The sequence below is a fragment of the Dipodomys ordii genome, unplaced genomic scaffold (genome assembly GCF_000151885.1).
Source record: "Dipodomys ordii isolate 6190 unplaced genomic scaffold, Dord_2.0 Scaffold26, whole genome shotgun sequence".
Lineage (NCBI taxonomy): Eukaryota > Metazoa > Chordata > Mammalia > Rodentia > Heteromyidae > Dipodomys > Dipodomys ordii.
In genome coordinates this window covers 1,236,332-1,261,667 of record NW_012267242.1, presented here as the reverse complement: position 1 = coordinate 1,261,667, position 25,336 = coordinate 1,236,332, and the positions used below count along the sequence as shown (strand labels likewise).

The following is a 25,336-nucleotide window of genomic DNA, read 5'->3' as shown; positions in this document are numbered from 1 at the left end:
TTGCATACCATGTTCCCTGTCTTCTATCCTTTTCCCTTCACTCTTTCTCTTCCCTTCTGCCCCATCTTTCCCATTTTCCTGATTATATGCTGCCTTTGAGCTTCCCATGACACCCACAAGCCTCACGTTTAACTTTCTGATGATATTTGTCATAGCTGGAGAAACCTTGGGCTAGGAGTTTCTTCATCTGAGCTCAGTTCATTGTTATATTTCCAAATGGAATATCATTGGAGCAGTGAGTATAAAAATGCTTGCCACAGAGAAAGACACAGAAACATCCCCCCAAACTGAGTAGAGTTTGTGAAATGGACTGCGTATCTTTTGATATTTATAGGCCTTGGAAGCCCAGACAGAAATAGGGCCATGAAAGGGAAAAAAGTATTTGTTCTTCATCTACAATGATTGTGCACACACACACGTGCATGCTCACACACACACACACACACACACACACACACACACTTCTGAGTGTCTTTTGGGTGGTTGGCTTCATGCCAGGTGCTGAATGTAGGGAAATATCTGTGGGAGAGCTACTCTCCATTAGAGAGTACTTGGTGGAGAGAAAGGTAAGCAAATATGAACCACAGTGCACAATCAGCATTTTAGTTACTATTCTTGCTATGACAGAATGCCTGACATACAACTTTGGGAGGAAGGATTTCTTTTGTTTCTTAGTTTTGGAAGGTTTGGATCATGGTTACTTGCCCCAAGTGCTTGCATAGCACATCATGGTAGAGATTCATAGCAAAGAGGAAGCAGAGAAAAACTGGAAGAAGTTAGGGGCTAGGCACAGCCTTCAAAAACATGCCCCTAGTGGTTGTTTCTTCCAGCTAAGCACCACCTACTCAATGTCTACAACCTCACACATTAGTGCCACTGGCTAGGGACCAAGCATTCAACACATAAGCCTATGGGGACATTTCATATTCAAACAGCAACATTCCACCTTGATGCCAAAGGTTGCATTTAGTCTATTTTCAGGAGTCCCCAAAGTATTAATTAACAGTTCCAACATGGTTCAATAGTTGAAGTCCAAAAGTTCCTCTGAGACCTAGGGCAAACTCTTGCTGGGAGCATCCTGTGCATACAATTCACATACTTGCAATACATAATAGGACAGAGAAACACTCCCATTCTACAAAGGCAGAATGGGAGATGAACAAGGGAAGGATCTGACTAAAGCAACACTGAGACCCAGCAGGGCTGTAACTCCACATCTGGAGTACCAGGTGTCCAGAAGTCAGCCCCAACAGGTCAGGGCAGCCCTGACCTGCTCTTGCTATGTGCAGTCCACATGGCCTCCATCTTGGGCTGGCTGTACTCATTGCTTGTGACTTCCCTCAGCAGATGGTCTTCATTCCAGGATCTCCAGCATCCTGGATTTCCATTGTAGCTTAGGCTCCCCCTCAAGGCTTCTTGCATCTCCTTCTCAGGGGCTCCTTGTAGGGAATATGACCCTGAGCTCTCTGTGGGGCTGCAGTGGTGATGGACTGCTGTGGTGTTGATGGTGGTGTTAGGGTGGTGCCAACCAATTTTTACCTGACCCCCCTCAGATATACTCCTCTGTTTTTCTTGAAAAGATTTACAGAATTCAGTCCCAGGTTTGTCTTAAGCTGAGAGGAAAGCTTGACTCTAAAAGAGATTTTTTTTTTAAACATTGTAGTCCACATTTCCATAGCACACTCCAGTGAGTAATTTATAAACGCTCCATTTGGGGGAGACATCAAAGACTCCTGTGGAGTTACCTCCTGTTAACATTAATGGAACCCCCACAGCTCAATCACTGTGCACCACTTTTCAAAGTGACACTAGCAGTCCTGCATCTCTGCTTCATGGGGTCAAGGTGGATGAAAGTACCAGTAGCTTTTGTTAAAGCTCAGTACTTCCAGAATGGGATAAAAAAAAAGGAGCTGGCTTAGTGTTGCTTCTATGTTGACCAAAATTCATCCAGATTATGATTCTTAAAAATTGTGCAAAGAGCAGGCCATCCTCTCTCCTTAATCACATTGTCTTGTGGATTCCATCTGTCTTAGAAAGATGCTCCAGGGTAAAATTTGGAAGATGAGATTTCTTTTACAAGGCACCAAATTTAAAGTTACACAGTCCTGCCATTAGCTGTCATATAAAAATAGTTGTACTTTATTTGCTGTACACCCATGTCCAGGGTTTTGGGGTTCTTGCTCTTGAGAAACCTGGCAGGCTTTCAGGAATCCTAGGGACAGCTGCCAAGGTCTTAACCTTGATGCAGATAGGGTTTTGCATATTGGAATGGATGTTTATTTTTAAGGGCCTTTCAGAGTAGTAAAGATCATTCAGACTTTTTAAATTCTCAGAAAAAGATCTGTTACCAACTATCCTTTTTTTTTTCTTCCCCAAGCAGACAAATGGCAGCTACTGACTAGTCTCCATCTGTGCCAGAGTGGAATTCACTTTTTCTCCTGGTCTTGGAGTTGTCAGGGTCTGGAAAGGCCATTTGATGAGCTTGTCTATTTAAAACCCAGGAAGGACTAGCTCAGTTTCGGCAAACCAGATAGTGGGACCAGCCTAAATCAGGCAAACAAATGAGAGAAACATTTTGATTGGTGGAGAAGCTTTGAGCCAGAGAGGAGAAATCTGAATTCTAGACTTGTTCTCATTGTCTGGGTGTTCTGTGCCTCACTTTCCCTGTTTGTCAGAAGGCACTGAACACTGTTCTATCTACATCTTCATGCTGTGATCCCGATGATGTGCAAGTGCCTGGGAAAAATAAATTGCTGCCTAATTTCAAGTATGTGAACATGCTTTTCTAGAGTAGCGAGCTTTGCTGGCGGGGGTGGGGAGTGACTCATGGGAGGCTCAGTGGGACATTTGGGGTGTCTGTTCCTGACAGTATGACTGGTGATGTGACTGTCTATGCTCTTTTAGGAGGTGGTTGACTGTGTCTTTCTGCTCTTCCACATCCTTCAGGCTGGGGGAAGTTTGCTCGTCTGACCAGAGCACTGACAAGCAGCAGGGGTGTTCTGCAGCAGCTGGCTCCCAGTGTGCAAAAGGGTGAAAATGTTCACAAGCACTCCCGCCTGGCAGAGGTAAGGGCAGGGGGCAGTCATCTCAAAGCTCACTTCTTGGGGGGCAGCTGGGGTGGTTACTTTGCACAGAACGAGTGTGCTGGCTTGGAGGGGTCAGGACCTGCGGAAAGGGTGGGAAGGCAACCTTGTCTTGGCCGGGCTACAGTCCACAGTGTGTGACTTAGGGTAAGTGGCTCCAGTCCTCATCAAAGCCTTGGGTTTTCTCTCAGGTAAAAGCAGACTAGAGAAAGCTGTGTTCCAACTTTCATGGTATCTGTTTTTGAGGGCAGAGGAAAGAGCTAGAAAGTGCTTCCTATTCATAAAGGTCTTACTTAAAAAAATAGTTTTGTTCTTCAAACAATGCCTAATGCTATAGGAAAGACACAGGAAGAAAAATAATGGTGATACCACAGACCACATCTTATTGTCACACTTTTTTGGTGTTAACACTTGTTTTTGCATGTATTTTATTTTCCAAAGACCAACAACTTCATTTGCATATGTTAAAATTTGGGATATTTGGGCCACGCCTCTAAGTAAGAGTTAGCGTGCACGTGGAATGAAGTCACGTCTTTTCTTCACTTTATATCACCAGCAACGTCTTTCCACTACTATTGTGATAACTTTGCTAGTAAGGAAATCTCATGTTATCCCTTTGGCTGGGATAACTGAGAGGCTGGGAAGCCAGGATAAGGTGTTTAATCAGGCTTCATGGTTGCATATCACTGTGAACTGCCAGCGGTTCTGCCTGCTCTTCTTCAGTGAACCCGAGTAGGACCTGCAAACTTCCATTTTACTCAGATGTGGCACTATGAGCTGTTCCTTTGCTTGGAGATAGCCAGTTCATGGCCCCTGAGCTGGGGCTTGTTGTGTGATCTTTTCCGATCTGATTTCTGGGTCTATTTTGCCAAGGTAGAAACAGCTGGCGTGGTGTGGCTACAGTGGGTGCTCTGCATATGGGTAGCACGTGTTGAGTGAGTTGACTGCAGGAAATCCCTTGTAGCAGCTGTGAGCTTTTGCCCATAGCAATTAGTTTAGAGCTTGCCTGATAGCTGGGTACTATGGCCTAGTTAAGATGACACAGAAAACTAGCAATTACGGTTCATCCCTTGATTGATATCTGGGTGCTCATACACATGTCCTTAAACTGTACTTAATTTTGAAAGAAGGGAGTTAGACAGACATCCTTCTTCTTTACCTGATCTCTGTCCTACATGAAAAATAGAAAACATGCCTGCCCTCTCCCCAGAAGAAGATGCAAAGTCCTTGGTGATCATTCTTTTCCTTTATATCTTGAACTTAAATATTCTGATGTAAGTGTAACCATTATCACTACATCTGATATCACAAGATAAGAGAAAAAGAATGGGAGGAAAATACTAGCCAAATAAAGTAAGAGAAATACAGTTCCTGCTTTTCTGTTTTAATCTGCTCTGTTTTTTTTGCTACTTTTCTTCTGTTCATTTGACTTAAAAATTGTGGTTATTAAATATTAATTTTTATTGTTGTTATAAAGGTGATCTACAGAGGGGGTTATCATTTCATAAGTCTGATAATAAGTACATTTCTTTTTAGACAGTGTCACCCCTTCCTTTCCTCTCTTCCAGTTTCTCCCTCCTGTCCCCCATTCACAAGTTATACAGTTCATTTTCAACGTAGTGTCTAGTGAGCATCACTGCTGCATTTGAGGGCCCTTTGTCCCTCCACTCCTGTGCCTTCCCCTGACACTTTCAAATACAAACAAATGAATAAACGAGAAAAAAAGTATCCTTTAGCCAGGTGCTGGTGGCTAAAGTCTATAATCCTAGCTACTCAGGAGCCTAAGATCTGAGGGTTGCAGTTCAAAGCCAGTCCAGGTAGGAAAGTTTGTGAGACTCTTATCTTCAATTAACTATCAAAAAGCCAGAAGTAGCTCAAGTGGTAGAGTGCTAGCCTGGAGCAAAAAACCCTCAGCAACAGTGTCATGAGTTCAAGCCCCAGGACTGGCACATGTGTGCACAACCCCACACACATACACACATACACATACTCACACACACACAATTGTCATGTGGAGTTCACTGATAAAATACAAGCACTTAGAACCATGTCTGGAAAAAAGTAGATGTTCAGTACTGTTTACCTTATTAAAAATTGATTTAATAAATGAAAGAAATGATATTAGACTTTTTGTCTACCTGTCTGTTATAAATAACTGGGCATTGATTCCAATATGGGCCAAAATATTGGAAATATTTCATCCCCAGGGTAAGCCTGGATAAAGCCTATTGATTTTATTGGTATTTTCAGAGAATCAGCTTTTGCTCTTATTGAGTTTCTCTGTTGGTTTTTCTGTTTCCTATTTCTAATTTTTGTTATTTATAGCCATCTGCTGACTTTGGGTTCAATTTACTCTTCCTTTTGGAGTTTCTTAAAGGAGGAGTTTAGATAATTGATTTTTGATCTTTCTTCTCTTCTGATATATACATTCAGTGTTAAAAATATCCAAATACTGCTTTAATTGCAGGCTATAAGTTTTTTCTTTTCATTTAATTAAAACCATATCTTAATTTCTTACAAGATTTCTTCTTTGGCCTATGTGTCATGGAGAAGTGATTTATTTAATTTCCAAGTATTTTTGGATTTTCTAGTTTTTTTTTTTAAATTTTGTAAAGTGTTCTGTGACCCAGAATGGGCTGTATTAGACAAATGCTCTATGTGAACTCAAGAGAACATGTATTTTACTGTTAGTCAGCTTTCTGTCACTATGCAGTGATCCCTCGCCTAGCAGTGTTATATAGTAGTCCCTTGCTATATTGTCTCATTTATTGTTTCTTTGTGGATTTTCACCTATTCCAGAGGTCTCGAGAAAGTAGCTCCTGAGATAGGTGAGGGGTCATTATTTATGTTTTTTTCTTTTTCTTTTTAAGCCCATGATACAGTGAAACTGCAGTAAGTGAACTGTGATACAGCAAGGGACAACTGTAACAAATTACCTGCAGATTTACAAGCAGGAAGCTGGGAAACGGAGGTACAGGGGCTCATGCTTGTAATCCCAGCTTCCTGATTGGTGGAACTTGTTATTTGATGCTAGCCCAAGCAAAAAATTAGCAAGACCCTGTATTAAAGAACAAATTAGGCATGGTAAATCACACTTGCAATCCTTGGTGTATAGGAGGATTGAGGTCTGAAGTTAGCCCAGGCAAAAAGTGAGGCTGTGTGTATGGTTCAAAAGGTAGAATGCCCTGCCTATCAAGTACAAGGCTGTGAGTTCAAACCCAGTCACCAAAACCCAACCCATGCAAACAACCAAACAAGAACTATGCTACATGGTTTTAGATGTGGCAGACTCATTGTGCTTAGCCCTCTAGTGGGAGTGCAAGATGGTGGTGCTGGGGAGCACGTGATGAGAAGTGGATGACCTGGTGACCAGGAAGCAAAAGAGAAAGGAGCTGGTGTTCCACCATCCCCTCCAAGAACACACTGCCAGAGACCAGAAGAGCTGCTACTGGCTTTGGCTCCTAAAGATTCTACCAGTTCCCAATAGTGTCACACCAAGAACCAAGGCTTCAACACGTGGACCTTTGGGGGCACTCAAGACCCAAATTAGAGCAGCTGTTGTTGGGTGAAATTAATTATGTCACTAGAACTAGTTGATGAATGGTGTGATTGAGTTTAACCATGTTCTTACTGATTTTCTGACTGGATGGTTCTATCTCTAGAAGGTTGTGGATACCTTTATCTACAAGAGTAAATTCATCTGCTTCTCCTTGCAATTTTGTCCCTGTATGTTGACAATCTGTTCAGTACATGTACATTACATGTTATATCTTCTCAAAGAGCTGTTAGTTTCTTTTTCTTTTTTTGTCTGTTGTGGGGCTTGAACTCAGGGCTTGGGTACTGTCCCTGAGCCCTTTGTGCTCAAGGCTAGCACTCTATCAACTTGGGCCACAGTGCCACCTCTGGGTTTTGAGTGTTTAATTGGAGATTAAGAGTCTCACAGGACTTTTCTGCTCAGGCTGGCTTCAAACTGCAATCCTCAGATCTCAGCCTCCTTAGTAGCTATGATTATAGGCGTGAGCCACTGGTGTCTAGCTGAGAATTGTTACTACTAGTACTAGAATGCCACTTTTTATCCTCAATAAATTTTGTTTGCTCTGAGTCTGGTCTGTTGGAAGTTAATATGGCTACTCCAGTTTTCTTTTCTTTCTTTCTTTTGGGTCTGGTTGTGGAGCCTGAACTCTGGGCCTATGTACCGTCCCTCAGCTCTTCAGCTCAAGGCTAGCACTCTACCACTTGAGTCACAGCGCCACTTCTGGCTTTTTTTCTTTTTGCTTATGTGGTGCTAAGGAATGGAACCCAGGGCCTCATGCATGCAAGGCAAGCTCTCTACCACTGAGCCACCTTCCCAGCCCCTACGGTTTCCTTGATTAATGTTTTCACATTAGATACATCTTTTCCCATCTCTTTACTTTTAATCTCTATTTGTCCTTCTATTTTATAGTGGCTTCTCTAGACAACCTGTAGTTGGAACTGTCTTTTCTTTCAGTTGGTGTCTTTAGACTATTGAAGTTTAAAAAGATGACATCTAAGGTTGCTACTCTTTTCTATTCATTGCTGTTTGTTGTCCATTCTCTTTCTGTCCCTATTGGCTTTTAGTCAAGAATTTAAAAAATTATTCATTCATTTTTCCCACCTTTCTTATCATATACCTTTTTAGTGGTGGTCCTAGAGTTTGCAATCTACAGTTACAACTAATTCAAGTCCACATGTCAAAGCTTTATAATGTGGTACCTTACTATAACAAATTATTCCTTTATCTTGTTTCTTATATCATTGCTTTCATTTATGAATAAACATACATAAAACATGAATTATGCATATGTATAACCAAGTACGTTGTTGCTATTATATAAATCAATTATCTATTAGATCAATTAAAAACAATAAAGATAAAAATTACTATTTTACTTTCACTTATCTTTTATCTGATGTTTATCATATCCCGTCTTTAGGAATATTTAAGTGTCTGAACTGTATAATTTTTCCTTTTCTAAAAACTTTTCTTGAGATTCCTTGTAAGGCATGTCTAGTTTCAACAAATTCACGCACTTTTTTTGTCTGAAAAAGCCTTTATATCTCCTCTACTTTTGGAGAATAGCTCTGCATGATGCAGAATTGCAGATTGATATAGTTTTTTTTGTACTTTCAAAGTATTTAAGTCCACTTTTGTCTTGTTTACATGGTTTCTCTGAGGAGATGTTGATCTTGTCTTCTCTGTAAACTAAGTGATGCTTTTCTCCTTTAGTTTCTTTGAGGATGTGTTTGTTATCTTTGATTTTTTAATATGATATGCCTCAGTTTGTTTTGTTTCAATGGCATTAATTTGGGTAACTCTTCACTGATTATTGGTTTGAATATTTCTGCTTTTTAATTGTCCTCCTGATATTTCCATTATGTATATTTATGCCATGTAAATGTCTCATGGATTTTGGATCATGAATTCTGATTCTTTTAAAAGTTGATTTTTTTTCTCTCTGCTCATTTCAATTGATATACCCTGAAGCTCAGAGGTTTTTTTCTCAGCTGAGTCCTATCCACTAATTGGCCCATCAAAGATATTCTTCATTTCTGTTATAGTATTTTTGATCGTTAGCATTTCTTTTTGGATCTTTTGTAGAGTTGCACCTCTGTTTACATTGCCCATCTGTTCCTGCATGCTGCTTACTTTATCCACTAGAGCCCTTAGCATATTAATCACAGTGGTTTTAAATTCCCAGACTAATCTCAGCCTTATCTGGTCTGGCCCTGATGCTAGCTCTGTTTCTTCAAACCACCATTTTTGACTTTTATTATGCTGTGTAGCTTTTGATTGAAAGCAGAACATAATGAAATGGAAAAAAATCTCAAGAATTATAGATCTTTAGTTGTGTGTGTATGTGTGTGTGTGTGTGTGTGTGTTTGTGCACATACATGCGTGAGTGTGCATGCGTGCATGCCAGTCCTCGGGCTTGAATTCTCTGAGTTTTTTTCCCTCTGCAACTTTACTATTTGAGCCACAGCTCCATTTCTGGCTTTTTGGTTAATTGGAAATAAGAGTCTCACAGTCTTTCCTGACAGGGTTGGCTTCAAACAGAGGTCGTTGGATCTCAGACTCCTGAATGGCTAGGATTACAGGTGCAAGCCACTAGCAACCTGCTTTATTTCACCCTTTTTAATTTTTATTTTTATTTGAATTTTTTATTTTTTATTGTGAAAATACTGTACAGAGGGGTTACAATTACATGGGCAAGATAATGAGTACATTTCTTATCAAGCATTGTTGCCTCCTCCTTTGTTTCCCCTTCCCATCTCCCCCCTCTCCCCCCCCCAAGTTGTAAAGTTCGTTTTTCGACATAATGACTTGTACATCTCATTGTTGAAATGGGTCCACCTGTATCAAGCATTGTAGCCTCCTCCTTTGTATTTCACCCTTTTTTAAATGGCAGGACTAGGTATGAACTCAGAGCCTCCTACTTCATAAGTATAAATCTCATCATTAGTTTTGATTTTTGCTGCTTATTTTTCAAATAGGTTTTTGCTTCCTATCTTACCTGGTTATGATCTTCTGTGTTAAACTTTCTGGTAGCTAGAATAACAAGCATCTGATATCACATTCAGCTCCTCCTTGAAAAGGGTTTTTGACTTTTTTTCTACCCTGTTGTCTTTGAACCAGAAACCCAACAATCTCAACCTTCCAAGTAGCTAGGATTATTGGCATGAGCCATCCATGCCATTTATTTTTTTCAGTTTAGAATTGAAGGATAAAAATTATGTATGTTTATTGTGAAAGACATACTTCAAAGTGGATATACAATGTGGATTGTTTAAATCAAGCTAGTTAACCTCTATGTAATTTTGCATACCCTGTTTCTGTGGTGAAAACACTTAAAAATCTATCCTGGCAATTAAAAAAAACACATTGCTATTAACTATAGACACCATGTTGTATCAAAGATCTCTCTCCATCCTTTTCCTCCCAGCTGAAATTTTGTGTTCATTAGCCAACATCTTCATAACTATCATACCCTACCTTTGAACACCACTAACCACCATTTGGTTTTACTTTTATGGGTTCAATTGTCTTTTCTTGTACTTATAGTTAAGTAACTATAGTATGTATCTTTGTATGCCTGATTTATCTCACTAAACATAATGTCTTCCTGGTTTATCATATTATTATAAATGGCAAAATTTCATTCTTTTTAAAGGCTAAGTAGTATTTAAGTGTGTGTGTGTGTGTGTGTGTGTGTGTGTGTGTGTGTGTGTGTAGGTCTTTTACCCATTTTCTGAGTTTTTTCTCACTATTGAGTTTTTTGAGTCTCATGAATATTTTAGATAGTCATCTCTTATCAAATGCATGTTTTTCAAATATGCTTTCCAATTCCATAGATTATCTTTTCAGCTTTTCACTTATTCCCTTTTTTCCTCTTTTCCTCTTTCCCTCCTCCCTTTTCCCATCTTTCTTTCCTTGTTTCCTTTCTCTTTTGTGTTGAGGATTTAACCCAGAATCTTCTCTATGCTAGGCACTTATTCTGCTGCTGAGTTATCCCCCAAGTCCTGCAGTTTTATTTCATGTACCAATTTGTGTAGCTACCTTCACAATCACTATCTAGATCTGTTCCATTACCAACATGAAAACTGTTCTATAACACATTTATAGTCCCATTTCATCTCTGTCCCTTTTCTTTGGGAAATCATTAATTTATTCTCCATCTCTAAAACTATGTCCTTTTGAGACTGTTACATAGATGAAATGAGACAGAATGATTGTGTCACTAGTATTGTATCCTTAACATCCATCCAGTTTTTTATCTATCAATGTATTTTCCCCCTTTTTCACTGTATGGGTATGTGGGTATGCCAGCTACCTATGCCAGCTAATATGGGTATACTAGCTACTCATGAAAGCCACTCATGAGTTGTTTCCAGGTTCTCTCTCTCTCTCTTTTTACTATATGAGTAAAGCTCCTATAAACATTTAGGTTTTTGTGTGAAAATGTTTTCATTTCTCAGGGAGAAATGCTGAGTATTGTGCACATATACATACATTCAAGTGTCTATTGTGTTTTATAAGAAAACTGCCAAGCTTTTTGCAGTTGTAATTGGCCTTATCATTTTATATTCACAATAGCAATGTGTGTGAGAGATCTACTTTCTTTGTACCCTTGCTAGCATTTGATATTTCCATTTTTTCAATAAAGCTATTTTACTAAGCATATAGTGATATCTCATTGTGATCTTAATTTGCATGTTAGTAATGGTTGAAAATGTTGAACATCTTTTCATTGATGTATTTTCTAACTTTCCTTTTTGGTGATATATATGTAAATGTACATATACACATACACATATGCACACATATACATATAATATTTATAATGTTGTCAAGCTTCTAACTTCTTGTTTTTATCTGTTGTAAAAATACATATATATATGCATTTTTTTACAAGTAAGCAGCAATGTCTGAAAAGATAATCCTTTTTCTGAATTTCCATCTCCACTTTGTAGTGTTAAAATTCTAAATCTTTCCCAACTTGGGAGATGATTAGATTTGTTTTGGTTTACATTAGCCTAATAGCTACTGTGGTTCAACTTTTTAAATATTTACTATCCTTTCAGATTTCTTCCCATATGTATTTCCTGTTCGTAGTCTTTCCTGTGCAAGTTTCTGTTAGATGAGTTGTCTCCTTCTGTGGGATGTTCTGATCATTTATTAATATTCTCCTTTGTTCTGACTAAACTTCTTCTTTTTTTCTTTTTGTTGGTTGTGGGGCTTGAACTCAGGGTGCTGTCTTTGGGCTCTTTTGCTCAAGGCTAGTGCTCTACCACTTTGAGCCACAGTACTACGTCTTGTTTTCTGGCGGTTAATTGGAGAGAAGAGTCTCTGGGTTGCTTTGAACTGTGATCACCAGATTCTCAGACTCCTGAGTTGTTAGGATTACAGGCATGATCCACCAGCATCGGGCTTCTAACTAAAAGTTTTTGCTTAAGTATTATCAGTGTTCTTGGTGTGTTTTTCCATCTATTTTATAAACTATTTGTGTACGTTTGGGTCTACATTTATGAGCCTCTTGATTTTAGTTAAGAACAATATCAACATCAATAGCAACAGCAACATCTAACCCTCTCTCTGTTGTCCGCAGCACATAGCAGGCTCCAGTAGTACGTGCTATTGAAAAACTCCTTCCCGGTTTTAGCTCATATGCACTCTATTGGTTTTCTATTTCTATTCACTTTCTGGTACTTGAGGTTTGGGACTTTAATAAGCATCAGTAAATGTTTCATTTTGTAAACAATATTTCAATGTATTTGTGTAAGTGAAGGGATGACCTCTACTTACTTGTTATTAACACTCTAAATACTCATAGTGGCGTGAATATGATAGATTATTAGACATGAATTTATGAGACAGAGCACATGAACATTTAAAACTAGGCAGAAACTGCTAAAGTTCAAAAGCAAGGTTGGACCAGTTTATACGGTCTGCCTAATGACAAATAATGATTTCCTTCTTCCCTTGCCATAACCAATATTCAGTGCTATTCAGCTCAATCTTAACTTTACCATTTTAATTAAATTTGCAAGGAAGAACATCTATTTTTTGTGTGTGAATTGCACAGGATTCAGTGTGAGAATGATAACGGAGACAGTCTTTATATGCATGGGATGCTGTCTTTAGTTACTTTTGAGGTGTGGAACATAAGGAGCATGGGATGGCTGGGACCAATGACCCAGGCAGGTGATTGGACAGAACTAAACTTAGACTGTTTCCTTACTGAGCATATGAGTAGTTAGGCTTTCTATTCATGGGCCCCAGTAATGACTTGGTGCTTGTCTTTCTCTGCAAGGGGGAGCAGGATGCAGTTCATTCAGTACTGAGGCCAGTCAAAGTCCTTACTTTTCTGGTCCAAATCAATATTAATACAAATCCAAGCTGCAAGGATGTATGTGATGCCAAATGTCCCATGTTTTATTTTTTTAAAAAGTTTTTTAATTGTGAAAATACTGTACAGAGGGGTTATAGTTACATGAGCAAGGTAATGAGTACATTTCTTATCAAGCATTGTTGCTTTCTCCTTTGTTTTCCCCTACCATTCCTTCCCTCCCACCTTCACAAAACAAGCTCACCTGTTTCTGAAATTGAAGTTTTTCTGCTTTTCTTTTATTTTTCTTTTTTCTTTTGGGTATGACTTCATTGGACTCTTCCAATGAAGGGGGAAAATTTCTTATTTTATTTTATTTATTTTTTTAGGAGTATATATACATACTTTTTCTTTCTTTTTTATTGTGAAAATACCATACAAAAGGGTTACAATTACATGGGCAAGATAATGAGTACATTTCTTATAAAGCATTGTTGCCTCCTCCTTTGTCTCCCTTTCCCATCTCTCCCCTCTCCCGCCCCCCAAGTTGTAAAGTTCGTTTTTCGACATAACGACTTGTACATTTCATTGTTGAAATGGGTCCACCTGTATCCCTATTTAAACAATTTGTTTTTTCCCTTCCCCTCCACAAATTATACCAACATCAAATACAATGAAAGCAGGGGTTATAGCGTGGGGGAGGGACATACAAAGCAACAAAGAAATCATCTTATAAACATGTTAGAAACAATCTCAAGAAAGAAAAAAAACATTTGAATACTTATCTTGGGGCTCATTTCACCTAACACCAACCTATCGGATCTTTTCTGTTTGTCTCAGACATATACTAGTTATTGCAAATAAGGGACCTATGTTTCTTTGGGCCTGGCTTACTTCACTTAATAAAATTTTTTCCAAGTCTTTCCATTTCCTAGCAAATGGGGCAATGTCATTCTTTCTGATGGAGGCATAGAATTCCATTGTGCATATATACCACATTTTCTTGATCTATTCATCTACTGAGGGGCATCTGGGTTGGTTCAGTTCCATATCTTAGCTATGGTAAATAATGCTGCAATAAACATAGTTGTGCTGGTAGCTTTAGTATTGGTCTTGTTTGTGATCACTTGGGTAAATGCCCAAAAGTGGGATTGCTGGGTCATAGGGGAGTTCTATGTGAAGTCTTTTGAGGAACCTCCATATTGCTTTCCAAAGTGGTTGAACAAGTTTATACTCCCACCAACAATGCAGTAAGGTTCCCTTCTGTCCCCTTCCCTTCAGCATCTGTTGTTGTTAGAGTTCTTGATTATAGCCATTCTAACTGGGGTGAGGTGGTATCTCAATGTTGTTTTGATTTGCATTTCTTTTATGGCTAGAGAGGTTGAGCATTTCTTCATGTGTCTATTGGCCATCCTTCTTTCCTCTTCAGAGAAGTTTCTCTTTAAGTCTTCAGCCCACTTATTTATTGGACAGTTGTTTCTTTGAGGGTTTGCTGTTGGGGATTTAATTTTTTGAGTTCCAGGTATATTTTAGATATGAGACCCTTGTCCATTGTATGGCTAGTGAAGATCTTCTCCCAACCCATGGGCTTTCTATTGATCTTGCTAGCTATGTCTTTTGCCATGCAGAAGCTCTGCAATTTCACGCAATCAAAGGGGGAAATTTTTCAAGTGGCTCTTCATGACATGAAGCCCTGGAGGGGAAGTCACTTTGGAAACAGGAATTTTTACCCCAAGAATCTGGGTTTTCAGTACATTTTGCCTTTTGAAAATACATGTAACTGTCTACCTGTGGATAACAAGATGTGGCTTCAGGTAGTGCTGTTCCTGAAATGGTTTTGGACTACCATTTTCTTCTTATGTTGCAAGTGAGCTTGGGAGGTGGCTGGATAGGGAGCTTCCTGTTGTGTTTCAGCCCTGACGTCAACTTTGTGACTTCTCATCTGTGTGCACGTAGGAGCTATGGGCCTCGATCTCTTCTTTGCTGAGGAATGGGATTTTGGAGAGAATTCTTGCTTTTATCTTAGGAGGGTGTGCTTGTGTATGAGCTTATTATATTTTTAAAATAAAATTTACATAAGTCAAGAAGGAAGAATGAAAATGTTCAATGATGTCAGGGTCAACTCTGTATTGGAGTTTGGTGAAAAAAACAGTTAGCTGAAAATCAGGTTTAGGGATTTTAGGCTGCTTTTTCTCCTATCCTCTTGGTCCTCTCCTCTCCCTTACCCCTCCTTCTCTTCTCCTTTTTTCTCTCCTTTCCCCTTTTCTCCCAAGCCTTCCTCTCTCTTCCTCTACTCTTCTCTTTCTCTCCCCTCTTCCCCCTTCCTTTTTCCCTTTTATTCTTCTTTTTTCTCCTTAGAGGCAAGATGATGTCTTCTTTCTTCTGCCTTCTCTTTTCTCTCTCTCTCCTTTCCCTTCCCTCTTCCCCTTCCCCCTTCCCTCTTCTCTCTTCTTCTTTTTTCCCCTTAGAAGCAAGATGATGCAGAAGGAAAAGAAAAAGATTTGGAGTCAGATTAACCCAAATCCTCCTCCAAGCCTCTACTATATTCCAGCTATGTGATTTTCTAAACCTCACTTAGATTCTCTAAATTTTCCTCATGCTCATGAAATAAGGATATTACATACCCTAAAAGATTGTTGGCAGAATTTATGCTACCTTAAAAGATAAGTCTGTTCTAATTACTCCCTGTTTAAAATGGTTTAACATTTTCTTGTTGTGTCTTTGGATACATTTAAATTTTACATGATGACTTCAAGACTCTGAATTCACCCACCCCACTCTGCACCAGCCAGGTGTATTCATACTTTTTTGCCTTCTCTTACCTATGGGCCTTGGAACATACCTTGACCTGGAAGCTCTTGCTATAGTCTTGGCAGGATGTTCATTACTCATTCTTCATCAATGTAGATCTCACACTTCCTGTGTGAAGTCTTCCCAACTGCCTTTGCCACTTCCAGCCAGTTGAGTGACCCCTCCAGAACTTTGCTTGCAAGCATAGTTTAGTCTTTAAGTGCTTGTGACACCAAGAATGTTTTGTCTCATATTTGCCTTCTTCAGTGGACAGAAGGTCAGTGTGGACTGGGACAGTACTTGCATTGTCTCGCTTGTTTACTTGTATCCTTACCATCCAACACAGGACATGTGCTTGCTACACAGCCATTAAATGCATGAAGAAGGGAAGTAAATACCTAGTTCAGAGCATGACAGAACATTAAAAGAATACAGCTGAAGAATTTCTCAGCAGCATAGGAAGAAAACAAGATTGCTATCTAATTGTATTTCACTATGATATTTTATTTGTAAATGTATTACACGAGTTGGCACTTACTGTGGCAAAGTCTATGGATTAATACTTTTAATTGCTTCCCACTGCCTTTAGTTCTTCCGTGAAGGCACAAATGCATCATGGAAAAAGCCCTAAAAATAGCACCTGTCAGGTTTATGGAGAAGGGTGTTTATGACAGGAATTAAGCAGTTGTTTGGCTTGGGATGTCTCAAGCCCCAAATCAGGCTTTGTTTTGTAACTGGTGCTCCATCCAGCCATCATAACATCCAGATCTCCTTTTCTGTTTTGGATATGTGAAGGGACTTTGTAATCATACAAACCCAAGAGACCATAAAAACCCATTTTTTTTAAAACCCAGTTGAGTTTTGAAGTTGTCTTGGGAGGATGGAAAACAGTGAGCAGATAGATGTGAATGGATATGGAAATGCCCATGGACAAGCCAGGGTGAGGTGTGTTACTTTACAGAACTGAAGTTTCTCTAGAGATCCACAGGGGAAGATCACTAAAGCAATGGAGGTGATGGTGATGGAGGTGTTCTATCTGTGTCTTTAGTTGGCCAAGGAAGTCATACTGGTGGTTGAAATGGTGAGCACATCAGGGTCATTCTCAAAGAGGAAGTTCTGTGTGTTTGACTCTGGAGTTTTCTGCTGTCACCAACCAGGGAAATGACAGGTGATCTTCCTGAGAGATAGTGATCTCGAGGCTGCTGACTTCTGGCTCTTATCAAGGCCTATCATAGTCATAGTGGATTGGGGCAAGATTTATGATCCCAGGAAAGTTTCCAAATTTGCTTCCAATTTTGTCCAGTGCTTGTTCAGGCCTGCATCTTCTCTTCTGGAATCCTGAAGTGGTCCTGTAGCAGGAATACTGCCTCCAGACTTGTCCCTTCCAGATCTTCCTTTACATGACTACTTGGTTACCTTCCATTATGAGCCCCCTTTACTTAAAATCCTTACCCTTGCACCAAGGATACATCTAGTTCTGCCTTCTTTTAATCCAGCTTCATTTTCGAATGACATTTAGTCTTGCTCAAAATACAACACGGACCCACAACTATGTTTTAGCTACACTGGGTCATTCCTGTAGTAGCTCTTGTGCTATATTCTTTCAATTTCGTCTGTTTTGTGTTTCATCCTTGAAGAGAGAGCTTGATAGTTACATAACACCTTGACTTTTCCTGATCACTGAAGCAACTTTGTTGTTTCTCTTTCTCATTTTTCTCTGCTGTTAAAATGCTTTGTGTCTATGTGTTTGTGTGTTGGTGTTGAGACTTGAACCCAAGGCCTAAGCGATGTCTGTGAGCTTTGCCTGCAAGGCTGGTGGCCCTCTACCACTTGAACCATGGCTCCACTTCTGGCTTTTTGGTAGTTATTTGGAAATAAGAGTCACATGGACTTTCTTGCCTGATATAGGTTCAAATCATATTTGTCAGATCTCAGCCTCCTGAGTATCTAGGATTACAGGCTTAAATCACCAGTGTTCAGCTTGAAAATGCTTTAATATATACATGTCTTACCACTTGTTGCATTATTTGTTGCACTTAGTGTATACACTCTTCTTTTGCTCTAAACTGAGCTCTTTGTGGCCAACTTTTAGTGGCAGGTCTATCAGACATTAAACCAGTGAATGTTCTTACTACAATACAAAGGTCCTTAGAATCTAGAAGGCTATTTTAGTCTTAAAAAATAAGACTACCTTGTCTATTTCTTTTTCTTGGTCTAGTTTATTTCTTTTATCCTTATTTCCTGATCCTTAAGGAAGCAAGAGACTTTCTGGATCACCCCAGTTTTAGATAGGATATATTCCAGAAAGATTCCAGGCTCCATCAACTGACTGCCAGAACCTTCCTGATTCTTATTCAGAATCTTCCACTGATATTTTGCTTATTAGTTGCATAAATGGTAACTTTCAATATGGCTGCAACATACAAGAATATATAAAAATGACCACACATCCTTATCTATATTCTGATGTGGTCTTTATATTATTACTCTAGCATAGGTGGTATGAGGTTCATTTTTCAGGTGTAAAAACAGAGACATGATGACCTTACCATGTCTGAGGTCAATCAATCAGTGGTGAAACACAGATCATCATGGTTTCTAGGTTGAGCCTGCAAAACTTTACTTTGACCAACTTACTGTGTTTGAAGCCCATTCTCAAATGGTCTCCCAAGCCATATTTTCATTTGTTGGTATGTCCTCTTTCCTCCTTGTCTCACATATGTTTTTATATAACACACACACACACACACACACACACACACACACACACACACACACACACACACACACATGCTTACAGTTTAGATATTTTAATCTGCTTCTTGTAGCCCAGTGTGAGTATGGACTATCCATTTACAAACCTACTGTTCAGAGAAGGTTCCTGAACCTAGTTCAGGATGTTCTCATGGTAAGCTATGACTCCATGAACTAAAAACCTGTGCCACCCTATCTGGTCAACACTGGCCATGTGTGTCTATGGAGAAACTGAATTGTGGCTTGTAGGAGGAAAGAAAGGATGCAAAAATATCTCACAAATTGTTTCAGATGTTGACTATGTATTGACATAATATTTTGGATATATTGAGTTCAGTTAATATATCATGAAAATTTAATTTTGCCTCTTTGTTTTTACCCTTTTTTGGATACTAGGAAATTTCAAATTACATGAGACTTGCATTGAGGCTTGCATTATATTTCCATTGATTAGTTCTGGATTAGACTGTGGGCTTTTGAATTAGGCTTGGGTTTCAGTTTTAGCTTCACTTAATTAGCTTTGTGGTTTTAGACAATTTAACCTTCCTGGAATAATTTTTCTTTATCTACAAAATGAATACCGATATCTACCTCACATGCTTGCATAAGAACTGAATTGTATTTTGTATGAACTTAGCCTAAACCCTAACATGAGAGCAAAAGGGTTAAATTATGATCCTGGAGTTGAATTTAACCAGGGTGTCAACATGGGATGTGTCACTTGCTGTCTTGAAAACTTTACTTTTAAAAGCGTTGGTTTCTTATGGGATATAGTAGATGCCTCAAGGAGTTGTGAGAATTAATTGAACTAAGATATATAAAGGTCTCACTAGATTATAGTGGGGCATAGAATAAGCACATAATTAGTGTTGACCAATAACAGAATGCTTCATTCCTAGCGATGAGCACCTGCTGGAAATTGTCCTGAAATTGTTCTGGAATTGTTCTGGAAATGGTCTATGTAGGCTTTGTGTTTTGTATCTTGCTGGGAGTACTTGTATTTAGAATATTACCCTAAGATATCACATATTTTCTCTTGTCTGTATTATGCTTATAGTATTTTTTTTGTCAGTCGTGGGGCCTGAAATCTGTCCCTCAGCTCTTCAGCTCAAGGCTAGTGCTCTACCAGTTGAATCACAGCACAACTTCCAGCTTTTTCTGCTTATGTGGTGCTGAGGAATTGAACCCAAGGCCTCATGCATGCAAGGCAAACACCCTACCACTGAGCCACCTTTCCAGCCCATGCTTATAGTATTCTAAAAACATTCATATACACTGTATATGGGTTTATATGGGTACAGAGATATATGCATATATATGTATATATAATATATGGAAATATATTTATTGCTGGTATCAGAACTTGAATGCTAGACCTCACTTGGTTGATGCTCTATCATTTGAGTGATACTTCCAGCCTAGCTGTTTATTTTGGAAGTTGAATCTGGTGGACTTTTCTGTCTGGGAAGGCTTTGAATCATAATCCACCAGATCTTAACCTCCTGAATAGCTAGGATTATAGGCCTAAGCCTCTAGCACTTGGTTTTGATATTACACACACACACACACACACACACACACACACACACATACAGAGTCAAGAATGGTACAATGAAATTGAAATAAAGATCTTAAAGAGATATGTATAATCTCATGTTTATTGCTACTTTATTTGCAGTAGTCAAGACATGAAAGCAAGTCCATTGATGCAGGAATGGATAAAGAGAATTCTATACTTGGGGGAGGGAGAGGAGTGGGAGAAAGGAAAGTGGGAGAAAATGAGGGAGGGGGTAACATTGTTTGAAGAGAAATGTACTTATCACCTTACTTATGTAACTGTAAGCCCTCTGTCCATCACCACCTTTATAGTTAAAAAACCTTAAAAAAGAAAATTCTTTACTGTGTACTTATACCTCTAGTAGAATATTAAGATAGTCAAAAGTGGCTATTTTCAATAACATAGATGAACTTTAATAACATTATTCTAAGTGAAATAAACCAGACAGTGAAGAAAAATACTACATAATAGCATGTATATGGGAAATCTAAAATGCTCAAACTTACAGAAGAGAATAGAAAAATGGTTGCCAGGGGCTACAGGGAGAGAGAAATGAGAGGTACAGTCAAGGTGTATAAAGTTTCAGTTGACAGGAATAAGTCCTAGAGCTCTACTGTACAACAGAGTGTCTGCAGTTAACAGTATGGAATTATAATAGCACATTTTTATGAACTTTTTTATTTTTTATTTTTATTTTTTTGTTAATTGTAGGGCTTGAACTCTGGGCCTGGGCAATGTCCCTGAGAAATTCAGCTCAAAGCGATTGCTCTACCACGTGAGCCACAGTGCCACTTCTGGTTTTCTGGTGGTTAATTGGAGATAAGAGTTTCACAGACTTTCATGCCCAGGCTGGCTTTGAACCATGATCTTCAGATCTCAGCCTTCTCAATAGCTGGGATTACAGGCATGCGCCACTGGCACCTAGATATTTTTTAAATGAACTTTTATTGTTATTTGTAAGGGTGATATAACAGAGGAGTTACAGTTATATAAGTTATATAAGTTCTTTATGAATGTCACCTCTTCCCTCACTCTTTCCAACTTTTCCCTCCTATCCTCATCTACAAATTGTATAGTTCATTTGCAACATGGTGTTTAATGAGTAGCACTGCTGCATTTCCCACCCTTTGCCCAACATGTCTGTGCCCTCCTTCTTTCCCAAAGACAGATAAACTTACAAACAAGACAAAAGGAAAAGAAAACAAAAACACCAACAAAGGAAAAAAACACCCTCTTGTTTCCATTTCCTGGAGTTCATCTTGATAACTATTATATGATTAGATGTATGTAGGTATTATGTATAGGATCAATCCAAATATCCCTCAGTAGATGAATGTGGTATATATACATAATGGAATTTTACTCGTCCATTCAAAAGAACGAAATTGTATCATTCATAAGGAAATGGAAAGACGTAGAAAAGTTATATGAAGTGTAGTAAGCCAGATCCCAAGAAGCGTAGTTTCCCTCATTTATGGTATCTAGAATATGCCTGTAAATTTACAAGTAAACACACTGGATAGTAAAAAAATCACTTGAACATGATAAATTATACAGGTCTCTGGGCATTCATACACAGTGAAACCAAAGAAAGACATTCTTAGGAGAGGAACACAAGGGTGTAATTGTACATTTTTAAGAGTTGATAGTCATGGGGTAGAGTGAACTAGTGGATAGTGAGTGGAACTCAAGTTGTATTTGTGTGGTGACAGAGGCAACAGAACTTCTTGAAGAATTAGTTCTGGAGATTTTCTTGAAGCAATGTCTGAGCTTCACCTATTTGTGGTACTAGAACTGGAGAGAATAACATTAAGAAAGCCAAACAAGGACAGTGTTTCAAGAAGGAAATGTACAACAATCTAATCGGTAAATGATCAACATATTAGTCTTTCCATCTCATGGAAGTACATGAGATGTGGTGATGTGTGTCACTGCCCTATGAAAGGTAGCCCATGTAGATGGACTAGTGGAAAGACTTGAAGTTTATCTTGCACACCAGCTCCTCTGCTTACTCACACCCTGTATGACTCAGGGTGAGTCACCTCCCCTCTGTTACACTGAGCCTCCATTTTTTTCCATCTGTAGAACTCCATCACAGGGTGATTATAAGGATTTAGAAATGCAATAGAAGACATTAGAAGGATAAGTGTGAGATAAATGTGAAAGACTAATGAGTTTGAGTTTTAAATTCTTCATTGAGGAAAACCCAATTTTTACTGAAGGATCCTAAAAAAATTGGTTACTGCTGAGAAGGCTGTTATGAATAATCAGTCATTTTTTATTATAGTACTAATAGATTATTGGAGTAAGATAGTTCGCTGGATGTAAAATCCTGTTTTGGTCAGGGAATTTTTCTTAAGGATATTGATTTTTCTCTAGTCAAGCACTAGTTCTGCAGAATTTCCATTTTATTTTTGTTTTCTATGAAACAATGTCATGAAAACAGCTAAGAGTTCATAGTAGAGTGAAATACATATAAAAAGTCAGACTCTAAAACCTTGATATTATGGCAATTACTCATAGTCTTTATGTTATGATTTAGAAAGAGTTTGTCACTTTTGCCAATCAAATGTCCTAGCATCTTCTTCTAGAGTGCTATTACCCTGTGGTTTAAACACAAGAGACAGGAAGACAGAAAATGAATACAATTCCTTATCAACCTTTCATTTTTAGCTCAGCACCTCCATCAATTTCTCCATGAGTATATATTGTAGGAAGAGCTGCAGGAGGACAGTCTATGGTCAACCTGGCATTTGGGAAGATAAGAAGACCCTATCAACTCAGGCCTCATTCAAGCAGGGCCTAACAATACCCTGGGAAGACTCAGAATGTAAAGTTCTTTTAGAAATAATTTTGGATTATGTAAGACTGATACAGGAGCAGCCATTTTTTTCTAAAAGGGCAATTTCTCTTATGGATTTGAACTATAGAACTGTGGGGCTCTGGATGACTTTGGTTTGCAGGCAGCAGGTGGCTGGCTGCTTGCTGGTAGATTCTTTAGAATTTTTACTGAATAGTCTCAACAGCAAAACCACTTACAAATATATAAGACATCTCTAAAAAATTCATCTTCATTTTACTTCTGGCTTTCTCTCAACTGTATGTGCAGAATACCTTCTATACAAGTCATAATTCTATACACTTGGTTGATTAAAAAAATAAACTTACTTTGAACTAACTAAATACTGACAGAGTTATAACAAATGATACAAGGCCATTTCTTGTGCCCATTTTCTTCTTACCCTCACATTTTAAACCTGATAAGTCATTTCTCTCTATGATCTCTTCATCTCAAGAATGTTACCTCAATGAAATTGTATATATGTAATCTTTGGAATTGGTTTTTTTCAAATATCTGGAAACTCATCTAGGCTAGTCCATGTATCAGCAGTATGTATCTTTTTATTAATGAATAATGTTTTCTTGTATAAGTGTATCATAGTTTGTATAAATCATTCATCTATTGAATGATACTTAGGTTGTTTCTAGTTTGAGGTGATGATGATTCAAACAATGACAACTATTTGTGTATAGATTGTGTGTGAGTGTATGTGTGTGTGTGTGTGTGTGTGTGTGAGTGCACACGTGCACGTGTATGCCATATTAGGTCTTTAACTCAGGGCCTTACACTCACCCATAGCTTTTCCACTCAAAGCTGGTTCTTTGCCACTTAGCTATGGATCCATTTCTGACTTTTTGTGATTAATTAGAAGTAAAAGTCTCATTGACTTTTCTGTCTGGGCTAGCTTCGAACTATAGTCCTCAGATATCTGCCTTCTGAGTACCTAGAATTCTAACTGTGAGCCATCAGTACCTGGCCATGCACAGATTTTTATGTGAGCTTAAAGTTATTATTTTTCTTGGAATAAATCTCTAGGAGTTGGATTGCTAGGTTGTATGACATTATGCATTCAATGCAATCAATCATCAAATGCTTTCAGAGTGGCTGTACATTCATACTAGCAATACATGATCAATCGAGTCTGTCCTGTTTCCCACCTTCATTTGGTATTTATTGTTACTATTTTTGAAAATTTTAGTCATTATGATACATGTGTTATAATATCTCACTGTATATTTTTTTATTTAACAGTACTTGAGGTTAAATTCAGGGACTAACCTTTGCAATATACCATTTGATCTATGTTTCCAGTGCTCACTGTGATTTTGTTTGTTTAGTGGTTATTGTTGTTTCACATTTTGTTTATGTGTTCACTTGCTATCTATCCTTTTGAGTTAAATGTTTGTACATGACTTTTACTCATTTTTAATTGTCTTTTTCTTGTTTTATGCTATATTACATACTATGCACCCAATACTGTTTCTTTGTTGAATATGTAGCATGTAAGTAATTCCTCTCAGACATAGCTTATTTTGTCATTCTTTTAAGATTTGTGCAGAGGGAGAGTTTTAACTTCAGTTGTTAGATTTTCCTTTTATGGGTGTTTCTTTCAAATTTAAGAACACCTTGCCTAGCCCTAGAGTCTAAAGATTTTTCTCCTCTTTTTTTCTAAAACTTTTAGAGCTTTACATTTAAATTTACAACCTATTTTGAGGCATTTTAAAAACCTATTATTTTTTAAATCAGAGTGAATTAGTTTTACCTGGGGGTTTCATTTTGACAGGTCCATATATACATACAATGTGCCTTGATCAAAATCACTCCTCTGACATTTCTTCATCCCTCTCCCCTTCTAAAACGAATCTGAACAAGCTACATGGCTCCATTAGGTCAAGCATTTTAGGCCTAAAGGTGTCTACTTGCTCTAGCACTTAATAAAAAATACTGTCTTTTGCACCACTCTCAAAAACCATTTGAAACTGGGTACCATTAGCTGACACAGGTTAGCTACTTGCAGGCTGAAATCTTGAGATTTGGAGGACTGAAGTTCAAAATCAATTTGGGCCAAAGTCTGCAATACTCCATCAAAAAGTAGTATAGCAAAAACGTAGTATAGACAGCAAAAAGTAGTATTGGAGGTATGGCTTAAGTGATAGAGCTCCAGCTGAGCAAGAAAGCTGAACAAGTGAACAGTTTTGAGTTCAAAACCCAGTACTACCAAAAATAACAGTTGGATATATTTATATGAATCTATTTCTGGATTTTCAGTTCTGCTTTACTAATCTATGTGCACATTCTATTCTTACTATCACACTGTCTTAATTACTATTGAAATATGTTGCCTTGAAATCAGCTCTACTAGCCGGGTGCTGGTGGCTCATGCCTGTAATCCTAGATATTCAGGAGGTTGAGATCTGAGGATCGTGGTTCAAAGCCAGCCTGGGCAGGAAAGTCCGTGAAACTC

At 38.4% G+C, this 25,336-nt stretch overlaps 1 protein-coding gene across 2 annotated transcripts in view; it reads left to right on the top strand.

The window, feature by feature from the left end:
- Kcnh1 (potassium channel, voltage gated eag related subfamily H, member 1) overlaps positions 1-25,336 on the top strand; it is a 305,584-nt gene that overhangs the window by 49,623 nt on the left and 230,625 nt on the right. For both annotated transcript variants that reach the window (XM_013015111.1, XM_013015110.1), the window contains exon 5: positions 2,947-3,065. In XM_013015111.1, coding sequence (XP_012870565.1) covers positions 2,947-3,065 — 119 coding nt within the window. The remainder of the gene's footprint in view (positions 1-2,946; positions 3,066-25,336) is intronic.